Genomic DNA, 16,662 nt, shown 5'->3' on the forward strand with positions numbered 1-16,662 from the left:
AAGCCAACGGGCAGGAAAACTGTCTGTGGAAAATGTTCTGCTGCTCCACCGATAAATAAACCAACAGTTATTATATCAGAATTAATCCAAACGAGGAGAACAGAGTCTCTGCTTCCTCCTCCATAGGACCTGTCAATCATTCCAGACCGGACTGACAATCAAGTAGTCCCGCCCCCTGGCTTCGCAAAATTTTAACGCTCTATAAAAAAAATCAATACTGATTTATTTTAAGATCGGCCACCTGATCTCTTATTTTGACCATGAAAACTCACGAAAAAAAAATGTATGTACAGTCTTTGCACCCTACTCTGTTTGGCTCCACACTTGCTGATGACCACTTCCGGTCTCAGAAAAAGAAAAAACTGACCTTTTTTCGTTTCTGTCTCTTACTTATTTTTACTTTCTTGTTATTCTAAATATAAAACGAAAATCAAAGCATTTTTTTTAAAAATCGTATATCCCTTTTTGATCATGAAAAGGAAAAACACCTTGTATTTCAATCTTAATTTTTGTATTTTAAAACGAAAATCAAATAACCACTCATTTTTTGTTTTTCAATACCCGTTTCAGAATGGAAAATCCAATTACCAGATCCATACACGGACCGCTAATGTTTCATTTCTGATATATTATGTACATTTTCATGTAAAACAGTAACACAAAAGCCAACTAGCAGTAAAAATGCATCATTGTCTGTTTACAGGCTAACTAGCTGACTTGATGTTAAGCGAATAATATAATGCTACATTCGCTTCCTAGCTTGAATTCCTAGCTAACATAAGGTCAACATCTCTTTTGATTTAGCATTTTTGAAAATTAGTTTTATGCAAAAATAATGTCTGTATATGCTATCCAGTAGTTATTTTTGCAGTTAGTCAGGGCAGCGTCAAAATGTGAATATAAAGTCAATCTTATGCATAAGTAACAGGATTGAATTGATCAAAATAGACAAGTTGGAAGATGGGCATTGATTTTTATAGTGACAAAAGTGTAGTGATCCCCTAGATTTGTTTAGTTAAGTATAAATGTTGTGCAGACGTGACATTGATTTTCAAATTATATATATTTTCAAAGTGAATCAACATTGTTCCATGGTTTGGTTTAACACTTAAATGAAGCCACAGAAAAAGTACCACAAAGGGAGGCACAAATTGCAAATGATGGTGACTTGTCTACCATATGCTGTAACTGTGGCCTGATCTTCCAGAGGACCCAGAATGCTTTGCTGCGTCCCTGTCCGGCCTGTGCGTGTCATCCCGGGTCCGGTGAGTCCAGTCAGGGTTGAGACCGATGGGGGGACGGTGTGAGCTGCTCTCTGTGTCCACACCGAAGAAAACAGCGCGTCATGCGTGATGGTTAGAATAAAGCATGTAGTTTCAGGTTGTGGCCCACAATACTGCACAGGTCCGCCTCCCTCCCTCCCTCCCTCCTCCCTCTCTCCCTCCCTCCTTCCTCCCTCTCTCCCTCCCCTCTCTCCCTCTCTCTCTCTCCCTCCGAATAAAACCGACGCTTTCCGACGAATGTGCGAGCTGCCTCCTTGCAAGCAGCCATAATTGGGATTATTCAGGAATAATTCGCCTAATCCAGCCGTGCTCTTTTTTTCCTCCTCTTTTTTTTCTTTCTTTGTAAATCGTGATTTCGACAGCGTCTACGATGTGAAGTCCTGTGTGGCATCGCTGGATTTGACAAAAAAAAAAAAAATCAAAAACAGCAAAAAATGCATCTGTTCTGTCATGGAGGGTTTCATTGTGGACCATTTAAGATGTAGTCCACCTTCGCTGGACAGCAAAACAAAGACTGCATAGTAACAGTACAGGGTAAATACCTTTTTTTGTGACTGAAAGATGGAAAAAAGAGACGTATCGAGGCTGTTGTCTGTGTGGACTAATTGTCCTGCTGCCCCTAGCCAATATACACGCCAAGACGATTCATTTAGGGGATGCGCGATCTTTTTTTCCTCTCCAACGTTTGTGGGTGGGTTATTATAAGCATTGAAAATCTGACATCATTTGGATATACGAATAGAGCAAGATATGTTTTTTATCGCGTGTGTTTCTCGCCTGCTGGAAGCCCATCTTCGACGTGATGCAACGTAAAATCTGTTTTCTCGGATGATATTCAGACCAAACGAACATCTCTGTGAAACTGTAAGAGAGAGAGAGAGAGAGAAAAAAGGGGTGGCGGTGGATATTTTCTCATACATATCTCTTAAATGTGGCAGAGTTCTCGTCCTGGATTGTTTGATCAGCTGTTGATTATTAGATAGCCCTCTGCCGTCTTATGTTTATTATGTTGCTCAATTCGATTTTCCTGCGCGATGGATTTATGCATAACAGGTGTTGCTTGAGAGCACGGCAAGAGCATGAGGCTTTATTATGTGTTTTTCTCTCGATCTGACAAACAGTGAAACAAAGCGACTGGGATCCTTTTTTTTTTTTTTTTTTTTTAAACCGTGAGGGAAGATCAGATCCCCAAAAAATGAGGGGATGAAAGGTAGGTTATCACCATCTCTCTCTCTCTCTCTCTCTCTCTCTCTCTCTCTCTCACACACACACACACACACACACATATATATATATACACAAAAACACAGCAGAGGTGATTATGACACCTGTTCATCTGTTTTTTTTTCACTCCACCCTGTGTTTCAGGCCTAGCTGACATGGCAGCCATTTAATCAGGTGAAATGATATTTGTCAAGGTGGCAGTGGGTTGTTATGTTTGGTAGAGAGAAAAAAAAATAACACACCACAAGCTTACAGTCACAGCAAATCATATTGTGTTTCATGGCCTACATAGACAAGGCCCACCCAGACGAGCACGACTGTGTGTTGTTGTCATCTCTTGCCCATAAATGAGTCTTGAATTCCGTTTATGTGCTCGAATTTTCACATCGAGGCTGATTCGAGCCTCCTTTTTTTTCAACACAGAGGCCTGACTGTCGTGATCACAGCAATATTTTCTCTTCCTGTTGGGTAAAATACCACATTTCACACATCAGGCCTACAGTAAAAACCAAATGGCTGCCTGCTCTGTCATTATATTCTCATATTTGCTGTGTGCTATGAATGGTAGCTCCAGATTACACCCTTTGTTCTCTAGCTGCACACACACACACATATATATGTGTATATATATATATATATATATATATATATATATATATATATATATATATATATATATATATATATATATATATATATATATATGTGTGTGTGTGTGTGTGTGTGTGTATGCACAGAGCTGCAGAGCGAAAGCATAAAATGTCCTTTGCTCATTTACAAGATCTCTGTTTGTTGGATATGCCCAGTGTTGGTTGTACTGTGTCTGCTCCATCCCCCTGTACACCCCCATGCATTCACTCAAACACCCACACTTGCACAAAGTATGTGAGCTGTTGTATCTTAGCAACGGGCAAGGTAATTACTGAGAGAGCCAAGGAGCTGGCATGCTGTAGAGCTGCTGATCTGATCCCAGCCTTAGAGGAACAGGAAGGCAGAGATTTCCACCGTGTTGCCCAAACACATTACCTCTACATCCATGATGGTGACATCTCAACTGTTGTCTCCATTTCGTGGGTCGATTTCAGATCTACCAGGCAGGTCAGACATTTTGATTATCATCCTTCAAAATGTGTGTCTCTGTTCACAGGTGGTGAGGTTGTGGACAAAGAGGAAAGATGATTCTGTCCTGTAGAAAAGACCCTTACGGCCTCTCCTTGTAAAGACGAGAGAGCCGTGGGAGACGACGGCTGTAGGAGGATCAGTACTGTTTTTAAAGGGCCCAAACCAGGCAGGCTCTCGCGGAAGGTGATAGAATGGCTAACCAGAGCTTTGCCATCGATGGCCCTGGCAGTTTGCTGGCTGTGCTGGCTTCACAGAGTGGACTGGCAAGAGGCGGCAGCAGCAGCAGCAGTGATAGCAGCAGCAACAGTGGAGGAATCTCTGCCACAGATGTGTCTGCCTACTTTAAGCTGGTCTTCTTGGGGTTGATCATCTGTGTCAGCCTGGTAGGCAACCTCTTGGTCTCCCTGCTGGTCCTGCGAGACAGGACACTTCACAAGGCTCCCTATTTCTTTCTCCTGGACCTGTGCCTGGCCGATGCAGTTCGCTCTGCTGCCTGCTTCCCCTTTGTGCTGGTTTCTGTCCACAACAGCTCGGCCTGGACTTACAGTGCCTTGAGTTGTAAAGTTGTGGCTTTTATGGCTGTGCTGTTTTGTTTTCATGCTGCCTTCATGCTCTTTTGCGTGGCCGTCACCCGCTACCTTGCCATCGCCCACCACCGATTCTACGCCAAACGCATGACCATCTGGACCTGCGCCGCCATCATTTGCATGGTGTGGACTCTGGCAGTCGCCATGGCGTTCCCACCTGTCTTTGACGTGGGGACTTATAAGTTCATCCGTGATGAGGATCAGTGCATTTTTGAACACCGCTACCTGAAGACCAACGACACCCTGGGTTTCATGCTCATGCTGGCTGTGGTGGTTCTGGCCACTCACGGTTTCTACGCCAAGCTGCTGCTGTTTGAGTACAGGCACCGCAAGATGAAACCCGTCCAACTGGTGCCAGCTATCAGCCAGAACTGGACCTTCCACGGTCCTGGGGCCACAGGTCAAGCCGCAGCTAACTGGATCGCAGGGTTCGGTCGTGGTCCCATGCCACCCACTCTGCTGGGCATCAGGCAAAATTTACACAATCAGCACCGGCGGCTGCTGGGGATGGAAGAGGTTCGGTCAGAGAGGAGGCTGGGCAGGATGTTCTACACCATCACCCTGCTCTTCCTGGTCCTCTGGGCACCCTACATCGTGGCGTGCTTCTGGAGGGTCTTCGTTAAGTCCTGCACCATCCCACACAGGTACCTTTCCATCACGGTGTGGATGAGCTTCGCCCAGGCCGGAGTCAACCCCATCTTCTGTCTCCTGCTCAACGAGGACCTGAGGAAAGTGCTGAGAGCTCACCTGCCCACATACTGGAGGACTAAACAACATCTGCCCCAGGACGAGGCCTACTGCATTATGTGAGAAGAAATGAGCTGAATGAGGGGAATGTTTCAGGTTTTAAAGGGAGAAAAGAAGTATTGTAATGCACCTTGGTTAAGTGTCAGTGTCTGTTTTGTTGTTTTGCACAACAAAATCAAATTTTTGCTAACAAATGCAGGCACAGTGCCGTTGTATGAAGAATGTGGATATTTTAATAAATGTGTCAGTTGCAAAAGTTTGAACAGGGCGATAGAAAAGCCCAGAAAACACTTTAATGGTTTGTATTTCTGATGATGTACTGTATGATTGATAAATAGGAAAAGATCACAACAATCACCACTCCAACTAAGTGTGACAGATGCCATTTTAAAATAACGTTGCCTTATTTCAGAGGGACACGCCCCAGAGCTTTCAGCTGAGAATTAGTATCTGTGTCACATGAGGCACAAAACAGAAACAGAGAGGGTTGAAATCCTTGAAGAAATGTGCCGTGGACTGTGAATAGAAAGTGTTGATCAGTGTTACTAACTCTGAAACACATCAAGGAACTCAAAGGGTCTTAATGGATTGATAGACCACCCTGGACGCATTTTCATGTAATTCAAAGGAGACTGCAGAAAATCAAGTGGACCCAATAACCTTGGATACATTTAAATAGCTGTTGTGAACCCAGAAGCCCCTAACATGTTTGATTTTTTGGACTTGATTTAGGGCGTGTCAGGTTTCTTTGTATCATAAAGAAAAAAATGCCTGTTTTCCTTTATTTGTAAACAATACATGTTAAGCAGATGACACTATTTTGAAATATGACTTGATTTCATATTGTATAGACTGTACAGGAATGTGTATTCCTGCTTGTGTTTTTATATAGCATTTTTGTGTATGTGTATGAGAGAGAGAAGAGGGGAGGGAGGCAGCGAGAGAACAACAGAAATAATGATGATAAAATAGGTTCCAGTGACACTGAATCAATATGAACGCAGCCTCATCTTGTGGTCTCAAAATCATGCAAAATTGAGCAATGAAAATATGGGAATTTGTCGTTTAAATGGATTTCTGCAACTGAAAATGTAGTCAATTTTTTTTTAATGCTAATGTGCAAGCAAATGTGAAATACATACGGATAATGAAAAGGGAGACAGAATAATTAGAAAGCAACACTTGTATTTTGCGAACAGACCATAGGATTTAATGACTTGAATAATGATGTATATTACGTCATGTTAAAAAATCATTAGCAAATGTACATTTATTTGCAAATGATGATCTTGGGAATGTTTTGAAGTACTGTTATGCTCTCAACAGGAAAAAAAAATGTGGAAAAGAAGTGGCACTTAATGCGAAGGAAACTTGAATGTTACCAGGCCCTCTTATATTTCCCCTCAGCATAAATGTTACCATTTGAGTGTCTGGGTCACGGTATGTTAACATCCTCATGGCTGGATACAACCCCAGTGCGTGCTGTATGGAAACTGGCTTAGACTACACTGAGCTATCTCTCCAAATTAAGATTCATGTAATGCAAACATCTGACCTACAGTATGTTAGGCATAGGTATCTTTGTGCAGTCAATTTTCTAAATGTGGACACTTGCACAGCATACCGTACTAGCATGCATTCCACTGCATTTCATAGATTCAAGACTGGGGATTACAACTTGTACAGATGTTGATATGGAAAGTGAAAAATGAACAGAGGTCCATAATTTTTACGTCTGGCACTCCTTCGCGAGATGATATTCTGTAACTGTACAGTTTAACTGAGGTGGTTCTTTTGCCCACTCATCAATAAAGACTCTACTTTTGATGCACTCTGACTTATGACCTGCCTGGATAGTGACACGGTTTGGATCTCTGTGGAGAACAAATTCCACTTGACAGCACAAATTACATCCTGTATGCGTTGCAGTTCCTGAACATATACAAAAAAAAATCTGAATTTATGCCACATCCGTCTATCTTTGTACACTTCAGTGCCTGAAATGAAAAAGTCAACTTGACTCTTTCCTCTCCACTGAGCACTGACCAGCAATCACTGTAGACTCTAAAGGATTTGTGATTTCTTTCTCTGGTGGCAACATTTCAAATCGGTGGAGACAGGTGTCTAAATATGCACAAAAATACTGAGGAGATGTCGATGAACTAGAATTGTTATACAAGACACAAACTGAACAAGTATGTAGGAACAAAAAAATGTGTCTGGATCCAACAAGTATGTTTCTTAAACTTTTGGTCTAATAAAATGAAAACTTGCTGCAATAAAACCTACAATGAGATTTAGTAAGTTTAGCTCTGCAGCAGCTGGTGTGGCTACAAACTAAAATACAGGATGATGATAAACATAGTGTCACACTAACAATTAGAGAAGAGTCACAAAGTCAACAGACTAACTAAACAATGTCTGGTATACAGCAGTGTCCAACTTCAGCAATGTGTATTTTAACTCTCATGAACTTTTAATTTGCAAGAATAAAATTTAACTTCTTCTTTCAAATGTTACATCATCTTGCTTAAAATTATGTAGATATATAGTAAGATAATTGAAATGTGAAGACCATGTGCTAGAAGTACCAGTACCACAGTGTCCAAATACTCTGTTACAAGCAAGACATCTGTTTGAATTTTACCTAAGTTTACTTAAGAATTAGCATCCAAGCAGACTTAAAATGGCACAAAATGGCATAATTCAGAATAACATCTATTTAAAACTAAATCTGCACAATAACTAGCAACTAAAGTTTTCAGTTAAATGTACTGTAGTAGAAAGTACAATACTTGCTGCTGAACTGCAGTGGAGTAAAAGTATAAATTAACTGAATACAGAAATAATCAGGTAAAGTACAAGTAACATTGTATGCAAGTGCAGTACTTGAGTAAAATTACTTATTTACTTTCCTTCACTGTTGAAATGTGTCATAAAACATACAAGGAGGATGAAAGATTGAGAGGACTCCGTTCCTTATAAACATATAAAATTTGTATTTGATATTGATCATCAACAGCAGGACTTTGATGTGTGACCACTATGGCAAACCCTAAAATAAAACAATTTATGCAGAAAACGTGGCGTGAACTGAGGAATAGTCTGTCAAAAGACAAGAAAAACACATCTCATTCATTAAGATTAATTTCATACTCATGATAATATCTTACAATCCGAAAAGCATGTTTAATGTTTTAACTCCTCTGCATGATACAAAACATAAAAAGTTCTTAATATGCTCAATCTCTCTCTCCTTAATGTGAGAACAAATGCTTTAAATTTCACATGTACAGCCAACCTTATGCAATCAGCCATCATGCTGCATAAATATGTCTCTGACATTATGAAGTAAAATGCAAAGTGTGGGCGAAAATAATATTTTTCTGTCTTAATTAGAGCCTGATTGAAATCCAGCCATTGTGTGATTGTGTAATGTCCTGATAAACAATCAGCTTTTATTTTGAATTTGAATGGAAGATAATTTCCATTGTCTATATTTGTGTGCTCAGACTTTGGCTCACAGAAGAGATGTTTCCATAGTGAGGAGCATCAACTACATGAACATCCTCCAAATAGTCCAGGTTTAACAGGTTGTGCTTCTCCGTCTCCCCAGAACTGATGCTTAAAGATTCATCTGGGTGATTATTTTTAGTTTTTCTTCCCACTTCCCTGCAAGATACACCACAACAAAGGCCATCTTACTCATTTGTGAAAACTCACCCTCGCCCACTGTACGTTCTGAAGACGCAGTGTGCTGCTAGGCCTTGTTGCATTGTCCTGTCAGAACACACATGTTCACACAGGAAACGTGTTGGCAATGCAACACCAATGCAGCATATCGTGTTGGTACTGCAGGTCATCTGGACCTAGGAGATTTCCACAAGAGATGTAGGAGCTTGGGTATGTGTGTGTGGTTTCTAATATAGGGGTCAAGACCCATTCAGTGGTCCCAAGAAAACTCCAATCGGTCACCAGTTATGTCAAACAAAATAATGGGTTTCTTAAAAATTACGGCATTTTTTACTGTAAAGTACTTGACAATTTTACTTCTGAAGCATTTAAGAATGATTCAAATAGAGAAAATCATTTCTGTTTCAAATGTTCTCAATCATGTCCACACAAAGACCATTGGACATACAAGTCAATAGCAGCTGTGAAAAGGTTGCTCTGATCTAAATGATAGTTTATGAACTGGCCTTTTTGGCTGACAGAATCAGATATTATGATACCGACGGATCATGTGAGGACATATCGACTGTCTGAAGAGATACATACAAGAAATTATTCAATAAACCTACTCAGCAGTCCTTTGGATTAAATATCAGCATGCTAACATGAACAAAATGATAACATTCACAAGCTCATGTAGCATTAATCAAGCTCACCATTTTAATGTTATGTATTAGAATGCTAACAGTTGGAAATTAGAAGAAAAAAGTGCAAATGAGGTTACTGGGGGTCTAATAAAGGACACTGAGGGAAGGTGATCATCGAAGTCGTATAATTTATACAATAGGAATCTTACATTCTTGTAGCAAATTCCCCAATAATTTATCTGTCAAGATATTTAACCCCAAATGACCACCTCATGGCAGGACTGAATGGTATATCAACCAACACCAAAGTCATCCTTCAAGGACTATACATTCACAAAAGTTGAAACCTGGACTGACTAGGAAGCTGACATTGTAATGGCTGATGATCACACAGACGATTTTCTTTACCTCAGCTTTAAGCCTAAAAATGTTCAATATTATTGAATGTTTAATCCTTTAAGACCATAAACAAGAAAATAGGCAACAATTTCTAACACTGTAATATATATATATATATATATATATATATATATATATATATATATATATATATATATATATATATATATATATATATATATATATACACATATATATATATATATATACACATATATATATATATATATTTTTATTTTTTTTTCCCAGCTCCTAAAACAACAGTACTTTATGTACACACCACTGAATCACTGATGTAGGGGGAATCCTGTGTAGATTTGAAGACCCACACAATGACTAATACGCTCCTACACTGTAGGTTTGACCACCCCACTACTTCCAGCTCTCCTGACATTAGTATTTCCATTTTTAAACTGTGTCAGATAAATTTTGTGAAGGAGAGAAACAAAGACAGCTGACAATTACAGGAATTTATTGTGTATGTGTGTTAAATAAATTATATGAATCTGCAACCAGCTTGAATGGAGTATACACACATACACACACTCACACAAAGAGATAAGTACAAACACATACTTAAAAACACACTTGTTTTATCTTTTGTAATGATCAATTTGATATGCCTACTGACTGATTCGGATTTCATTTTCATGCACATGGTCTCAAATGCAAACAGGCAACGGAAAGCAAATAAGGCTGTTTTACTACACTTGATTACACTGCTTGAATAACAGTTACATAAATAGTGAACTAGATCTATGCCAGAGGGACTGTCAGTGATGCAAAGTGTTGTTTTTTGTTTTTTTCTGGAAGAGTATGTCGCACTCTTCCCATGAATTTAGTCATATCCACACAAGTTGGAGGTAAGCCATGACACATGCATGGTAGTAGTGCTTTTTCCTTCTTTCTTTACTGAAAAACAATCTCTCAGCTGCAGCGGTAGGAGTACTGACACACACACAACCCACCTCCCACCCCATAAATTTCTAAGACATCCCTACCACCTACACAGCATCTATCTGATTGCACTGGAGTATCATTACATTGAACAGTTTGATGCAGTCTGTTACATTCCAGTGAAAATCTACAGACTTGTTATTGGACGGTTTAGGAGCAGCAGGCCGTTTATATGCAATGGATGGAAGCTTTTTATCGGTGGACCAGTCACTTTTGCTCCCGCCTCCAGATGATGACCATGCCGGTGGAATCGGCGGATGCCAGCAAGCTCTCATCACAGTTAAAGCTGACGTCCAAAACGGGTCCGCCGTGACCCTGTAACTTGTTCACTATCGCCTTGGTGTTGCGTTCGACATCGAAGAAGTACACACAGGTATCCTCACTGCCGGTCACTGTGGCAGATAAAGAACCACAAGAAGTTTAACGGTGAGGAGAAATTGCGAGGAAGACTTCATAAATGCATGGATGCCTCAATAAAATGATTCCTTTTGGACTGAAAATGAGTATCTCAGTAGTTCACACTGTGTCTACATAGCCTCAAAGGACACAGTTATTAATGTGTATATTACATCCTGTTTTTCTGGCACATAGTGAAATTCTAGAAACGCAGATATGAGGCCAGTTTTGACAGAAGTTCCTCCCTGTTCTCCTCAGTAATATTAAGGTAGGCACCTTAAAATGCCTAGAGGGGTCATTTCACATATTCTCATTTCCGTTTTGTAGACTTTGGGTCGTAGCAGCGTCACACAAAAAAAAATTTAAACCTAAACTTCTGACATCATCTGAAATCATTGACGCAGGCCATTTATTGCGATCAAAGCTCTATATTGTCCATCAATGGACTCACAATAAGATCGGTCCACTGTTTTGGACCAACAACCACAGATTTAAATGTTTTTCTCTCATGACTGTCGACTTACATGTCAGATAGATAGAAATGGTAAAGTGTAGGAAGCCAGTTTTTAAGCCACATGTGTGCAACAGACCACAAACTTCACAGTTCGGATTGTATCACGGCTTATGAGTCACAGACCAAAACATTTTTCAGATTAGAAAAAAAGAGTGTGGGAGGAGATGCTGCTATGATGTTATAGTCATTTTATATTAACATGCCCTGTTCATTTGAACACACAACTGCTTTGTATGTTTTGTCTGCAACTCTGCAGTGAGATTTTGGGAATTATTCCTCACCAGGGCAGAGCAATGTCATTGGTGCCATTCGTCTGTAAGCAGGATTATGCAAAAAATACTAGAGTAACTTTTATGAAACTTGGTAGAGAGGCAAAACATAACCACTTAAATTTTGTTGCAGATCCAGACTATTTTTCTAAAAACTGTAAAACAGAGCATTGGCCTTGGTGAATGATTGTGCTGTCTGAGTCCCCTTCTAGTTACTTTAAAAAAGGATAACAGCAGTGAAACTGCATTTCACACAATGATGAATAAACTTGGCATTTATTCTTCAACCACAGTCTATTTAGGGTGTTATTCCTTAAATTGTAGGTGCAAAGCTGATAATTTATACACTGACAGACCTTAAAAATCAATGAAAGGTGATAAAAGTCAAGTAAGGACAAGCTCTGAGGTAGAGCGGTGCTATTTTATATTTTATTATTACAGCTGTCACGTTAGCAGCTTACTGTACTGGTAAGGTAGGTTATTTAATAGCTGAATAATTGCTCATTTGTTTTTCTTGTTGTTTTGTTTTTTTACACAAAAGCAGCAGCATGCTATTTTTACCTGTGTTCTTTCACACTGGATAGCCTGCAGCATGCAATAAACTGTGGTCTAATTTTCTATTCAAATATCACAGCAGGAACACTAAGAGACCACAGCAGGAACACTCAGATATTTCTTACCTACACAAGCCCCCTGTCTAAAAGACATGAGGGGGCAGAAGATGCTATGAACATGTTGAGACCCATGCTGGATGGGGAAGCTCCTCTTCAGCTGTAGTGTACCTTCATTATCCACCACCCTGCCAATGTGAAGGTGGCATAATTCAAGGCAACAATATTAATACATTATCACAAACAGATATCACAGGTCAACTTGTTGAAGATTTAAAATCTATCTCCACAGTGGAGTCAAAACTGGCTATTAATAAACAGTGACTTGCTGCTACAGACTGACCTGTACAGCAGCAGCTTATTGACACAAGCATTGACCAGCAGCGAGGGATCTCTGGCCTCTCTACTAATCCAAGACCGAGCAGAAATGCTGCAGATGGAGCTGCCTTCACTCACCACCAGGCGCTTGGCTTTGGTTAGCTTCCCTGTGGTTAGCGAGGGGTGGGAGCGGGTCGAGAACCAGCAGAGACCGACAGAGACACATCAGCCGTTTTGCTCAGGATAAAACTGATCGTAATTAATAATATGGCCAGTGGATAAGCTACACTTTTCCAAAAAAAAAAATGAGAGCGTACCTGTGGCCATGTCAAAGAGGAAAGAGAAGATGCTGCCTCTGTCATCACCAGCCCAAAGGATCCTCCCCGGAGCATCAAAGGAGAGAGACAGCACGCGGCCTGTCAGCTTACTGGAGCCCCCCTTCACTTTCTTCCCAGTGGAGATGTTAACCACCTGCAGGTGGTGCTTGCTGTTTCCCACCTGGAACACAGAACTACGAGTCAGGACCTTCATTATTTCCACAGAGCAGCTGAGATACTGACTGGAAAATGAACTGGTTGTAGTGTTGTTCCTGCTGCAATTTGTCAGGTGTAAACCAAATCCATCACCCCCGTGTTTGATTTAATGAAGTGTAAATGGACATTGCTGCGCACAACTCTTAGTTATGTTAAAGTTTAATCAAAATTATCCAAGACATTTACCACTTTGGCTTCAGTAACTAAAGCTTACATTCAGTTCTATAATTTACAGTTTTGCAGTTATTGACCTATACAGACCTCTAAAATGAAAAAAATCTGTCATATCCTTTGATTAGGCTGAAAATTTGAGTCTACTGTGCACAAACTCATATGGCTGACCACAGTAATGTATGTAGTTACACATTTAAAACTAATGAATGATGATTAATTTCCTGCCCCAGAAAATATATTATCAGGATTTTGTTGTTAGCATCTAAAAGTAGATACTATAAAACAAATAAAGACAATGTTTAAAATGCTTTCTAAAATCTGATCAAAAGTAAGAAGTATAATGCTGTAAGAAAAAGTGACGCATCTTCACTCATAAATTACATAGTCGAGAAAATTCACAGAGATGAACACGAAAAATCTTTTGTTAAAAACCTAAAAAATACTAAACAATTACAAACAATGACCATTTTTTCTTGTCTTATTGTATGTTACCTGCAAATGAATATCGGTCCCTAGCTATTTGTGGTACTAAAGAATTAGCAAGCATGCAAAAATGATAGTACGTCTGTAAAGAGACTCACCACAGTAAGGTTGTTGTTCATTGGCTGGAAGGTGCAGCAGAGCAACTCGCTGGATTCTGGGTCTCTGACCTCTCGGATGCATCGACCGTCCTCTGTGTTCCAAATGCGCAGCGTCCCGTCCAGTGATGTTGACACGATGATGTCATTGCTCAAAGACCATGCAAAGTCTGTGACAGGACCTCCGTGACCTTTCAGGGTCACCTTCACACTCGGAGGGGGCGGAGACAGCGTCATGATGGACAGGGTGCCGTCCAGAGAGCAGCAAGCAAGGAGGTGCTTGTCATCATTTGCAAACTGCAGTCGTGGAACTTAAAGAACAAGAAAATGACAACAGAGTGAAATTAACGGTGATGTTTAATGTATACAAATGGATTATCGTGAATACAAAACTATTTGCTTACCAGCAGAGTCTACATGCTGGTCAAATATGTGGTGCATGCCAGCAAAAGCATAGTTTTCACTCAAAGTTGTATCTCCTGCCATGGCACGACTGGCCTCTGCCACTGAGGTGGGCACCAAACTGCCCGGAGGCCTGTGGTCAGAAGTAAAAACCACCAGTTAAGCATAAAATCAATACAACACACCTCACAAGCCTTGCATACAGCTGACAGCTCAATATTAAGCGATCTGATCATTACTCAGTGCAACCAAACAGGAATTACGGCCAATAAATCTTAAAAATGCAACAGTTCTAAGGAGAAATAAATTAAAAACAATTTCAATGTTCAGGGCAATGAGACAAGATGCTGGATCTTTTTTGGCACTCTTCTGAGTACCTCTCATCATAGACGGCTCTGTTCATCTGGGCCTGTAGCTGGTAGGAGCCTCTGCTGACAGAGCGGCGATGACCACGAGCCCCTTGGGCACGGGGGTCCTCCTCAAAGTCCTGCCAGAGAGGAGAGTGAGAGGGAGAGGAGCCGCAGGGGGAGAAAGAACCTCATAGCAGTGAGTGCAAATGAAGACAGAGCTTGTGGCCACAAATTATCATGAAATAACCATCAGTAAATATTGAACACTTGCTGAAGTTACCATGCAATTTTAGATTAATGATACTGCACATATACGTGGGCAATGCCAGCCATTTCAACCAAGCTGCTCAGCTTAACATGAACGGGCAACCAAAATGTTGCTTGGCTATGCTGCTAACTGATTAAAAGTAAGTTTAGCCTTCCAGATGGCTCTCATATGTTGTATCCTACATTTTCTTTCCAGCGCTAAGATATTTTTACATCTCCTTTTCCCAATTAGTACAGACCCCCCTCCTATTCTCCCTCTTCTACTTTCCCTGTCCTTTCTGTTTCTTTGGGTCTGACCTCCATGCGGTCCAGTGTGGTGCGGGAGCTGCGCACACTGCTGGCCCTGAAGCTGCTCTGCTCAGACAGGGGCCCGTAGCGCAGGGCCAGCAGCTGACTGCGCAGCCTCAGGTACTGCCTGCGCAGCCCTGGCTCAAAGCCACACTTGGCGTTCTCTCTGAGCAGCTGGCTGCGTCGGCGGATGTACTGAGTTCGGAACTGTGGGAACGTAGGCGTGCGGTAAGCATTGTACCTGGGGAAGGGAAAGAAGTGACACAGCACACACAATAACTCACAAATGATCCATACACAATTACACGTCTGAATAGCTTCTTCATCAGTGTAGACTATTAGATTCTTCTGCCTGACTGAGTCTCACCTTGCGTCCACTGCCAAAACCTGCTGCCAAACTGCTGCCATTCCACAAGCACTCTGGGTAAAGAGGAAGCCACTGCCAGGGCAGATTCCTGTCAAAACACACCACAGTCAGCTCAATTCTTCTAGAAATTTTACCCATAAACGTTACATGTACGCAGTGTCTGAGAATATATCTTAACTACACAGCTGCTACACTGATAAAACTGACAGCTCTCTTACTCCATACACCATCCCATCCATTGCGTTGAATCAGGTGATGATGCAAAATGTAATGGCACCACAGATTTTGAGATATGCTTCGCAATGTGAGTTTGACATCACGAAATAACGCTTCAAATGAACCGAAACAGTCGACTGCGGCTCAAGAACGAACGTTTAGTGCATTTTTTTAGCCTGCGCACATCTAGCAACACCAAAAACAGACGCGCCTTCATGACAGCCGCAAAGCTAACGCTAGCTAGCAACTAGCAAGTTAGCCACAACATCATCTGCGGTTCTCTCTTTTAAAGATCCGTTTTCCGTTCAGTCTCCAACACAGCTATATAGCCTATCAGTTAGTAGTTTTACAGAGCTTATAAGACAATCCTGGTGGTAATACAGGGAAGAAATACCGAGAAACACACTTGGAAACGGCTCACCTTCCTTAGCTTTTCTCCATCGCTGCTGCTTTCTTTCCTGTCCGGTCACATGACCCAGCAACCAGCCCACAACTGATGTGGAGCCGCATGAAGCCGGATGATGATTCACAGCGTTTACATGTCATGCTACATCCACGATGACCACACTCTGATTAGATTACAGTATGCAGCAGACCATAAAATGCATCAACATTATGGTTTTATGGGGTAGAAATGCCCCTATTCAGCATTTATTGCTGCAATATACCTTTATTATGCTTACATTTGTCTCCATATGCACAAGCACAAACTAATAACAACTATGATAATTGCACACTATG

The 16,662-nt window shown here is 40.9% G+C and overlaps 2 protein-coding genes across 3 annotated transcripts; one reads left to right on the forward strand and one right to left on the reverse strand.

Annotated features, from left to right (window-relative positions):
* Positions 1 to 1,499: 1,499 nt before the first annotated feature.
* Positions 1,500 to 6,800, forward strand: LOC111588353 (probable G-protein coupled receptor 173). The gene is made up of 2 exons (XM_023298714.3): positions 1,500 to 2,493; positions 3,655 to 6,800. The coding sequence occupies exon 2, from the start codon at positions 3,821 to 3,823 to the stop codon at positions 5,024 to 5,026; it is 1,206 nt and encodes a 401-aa protein (XP_023154482.1). The 5' UTR covers positions 1,500 to 2,493; positions 3,655 to 3,820; the 3' UTR covers positions 5,027 to 6,800.
* A 3,336-nt stretch (positions 6,801 to 10,136) lies between these two features.
* Positions 10,137 to 16,417, reverse strand: wdr13 (WD repeat domain 13). 2 transcript variants are annotated; one of them, XM_023298689.3, is made up of 10 exons: positions 16,343 to 16,417; positions 15,706 to 15,793; positions 15,348 to 15,579; positions 14,811 to 14,920; positions 14,436 to 14,566; positions 14,035 to 14,342; positions 13,064 to 13,244; positions 12,772 to 12,913; positions 12,498 to 12,616; positions 10,137 to 11,030 (listed from the first exon to the last, which is right to left on the reverse strand). In XM_023298689.3, the coding sequence occupies exons 2-10, from the start codon at positions 15,744 to 15,746 to the stop codon at positions 10,846 to 10,848; spliced, it is 1,449 nt and encodes a 482-aa protein (XP_023154457.2). In that variant the 5' UTR covers positions 15,747 to 15,793; positions 16,343 to 16,417; the 3' UTR covers positions 10,137 to 10,845. The 2 variants fall into 2 exon arrangements, with proteins under 2 accessions (XP_023154457.2, XP_054864818.1); XM_055008843.1 differs by lacking the exon at positions 15,348 to 15,579 and having other exon boundaries at positions 16,343 to 16,403.
* Between the last annotated feature and the right edge of the window lie 245 nt (positions 16,418 to 16,662).

This window comes from Amphiprion ocellaris, unplaced genomic scaffold, assembly GCF_022539595.1.
Source record: "Amphiprion ocellaris isolate individual 3 ecotype Okinawa unplaced genomic scaffold, ASM2253959v1 Aocel_unscaffolded286, whole genome shotgun sequence".
Taxonomy (NCBI): domain Eukaryota; kingdom Metazoa; phylum Chordata; class Actinopteri; family Pomacentridae; genus Amphiprion; species Amphiprion ocellaris.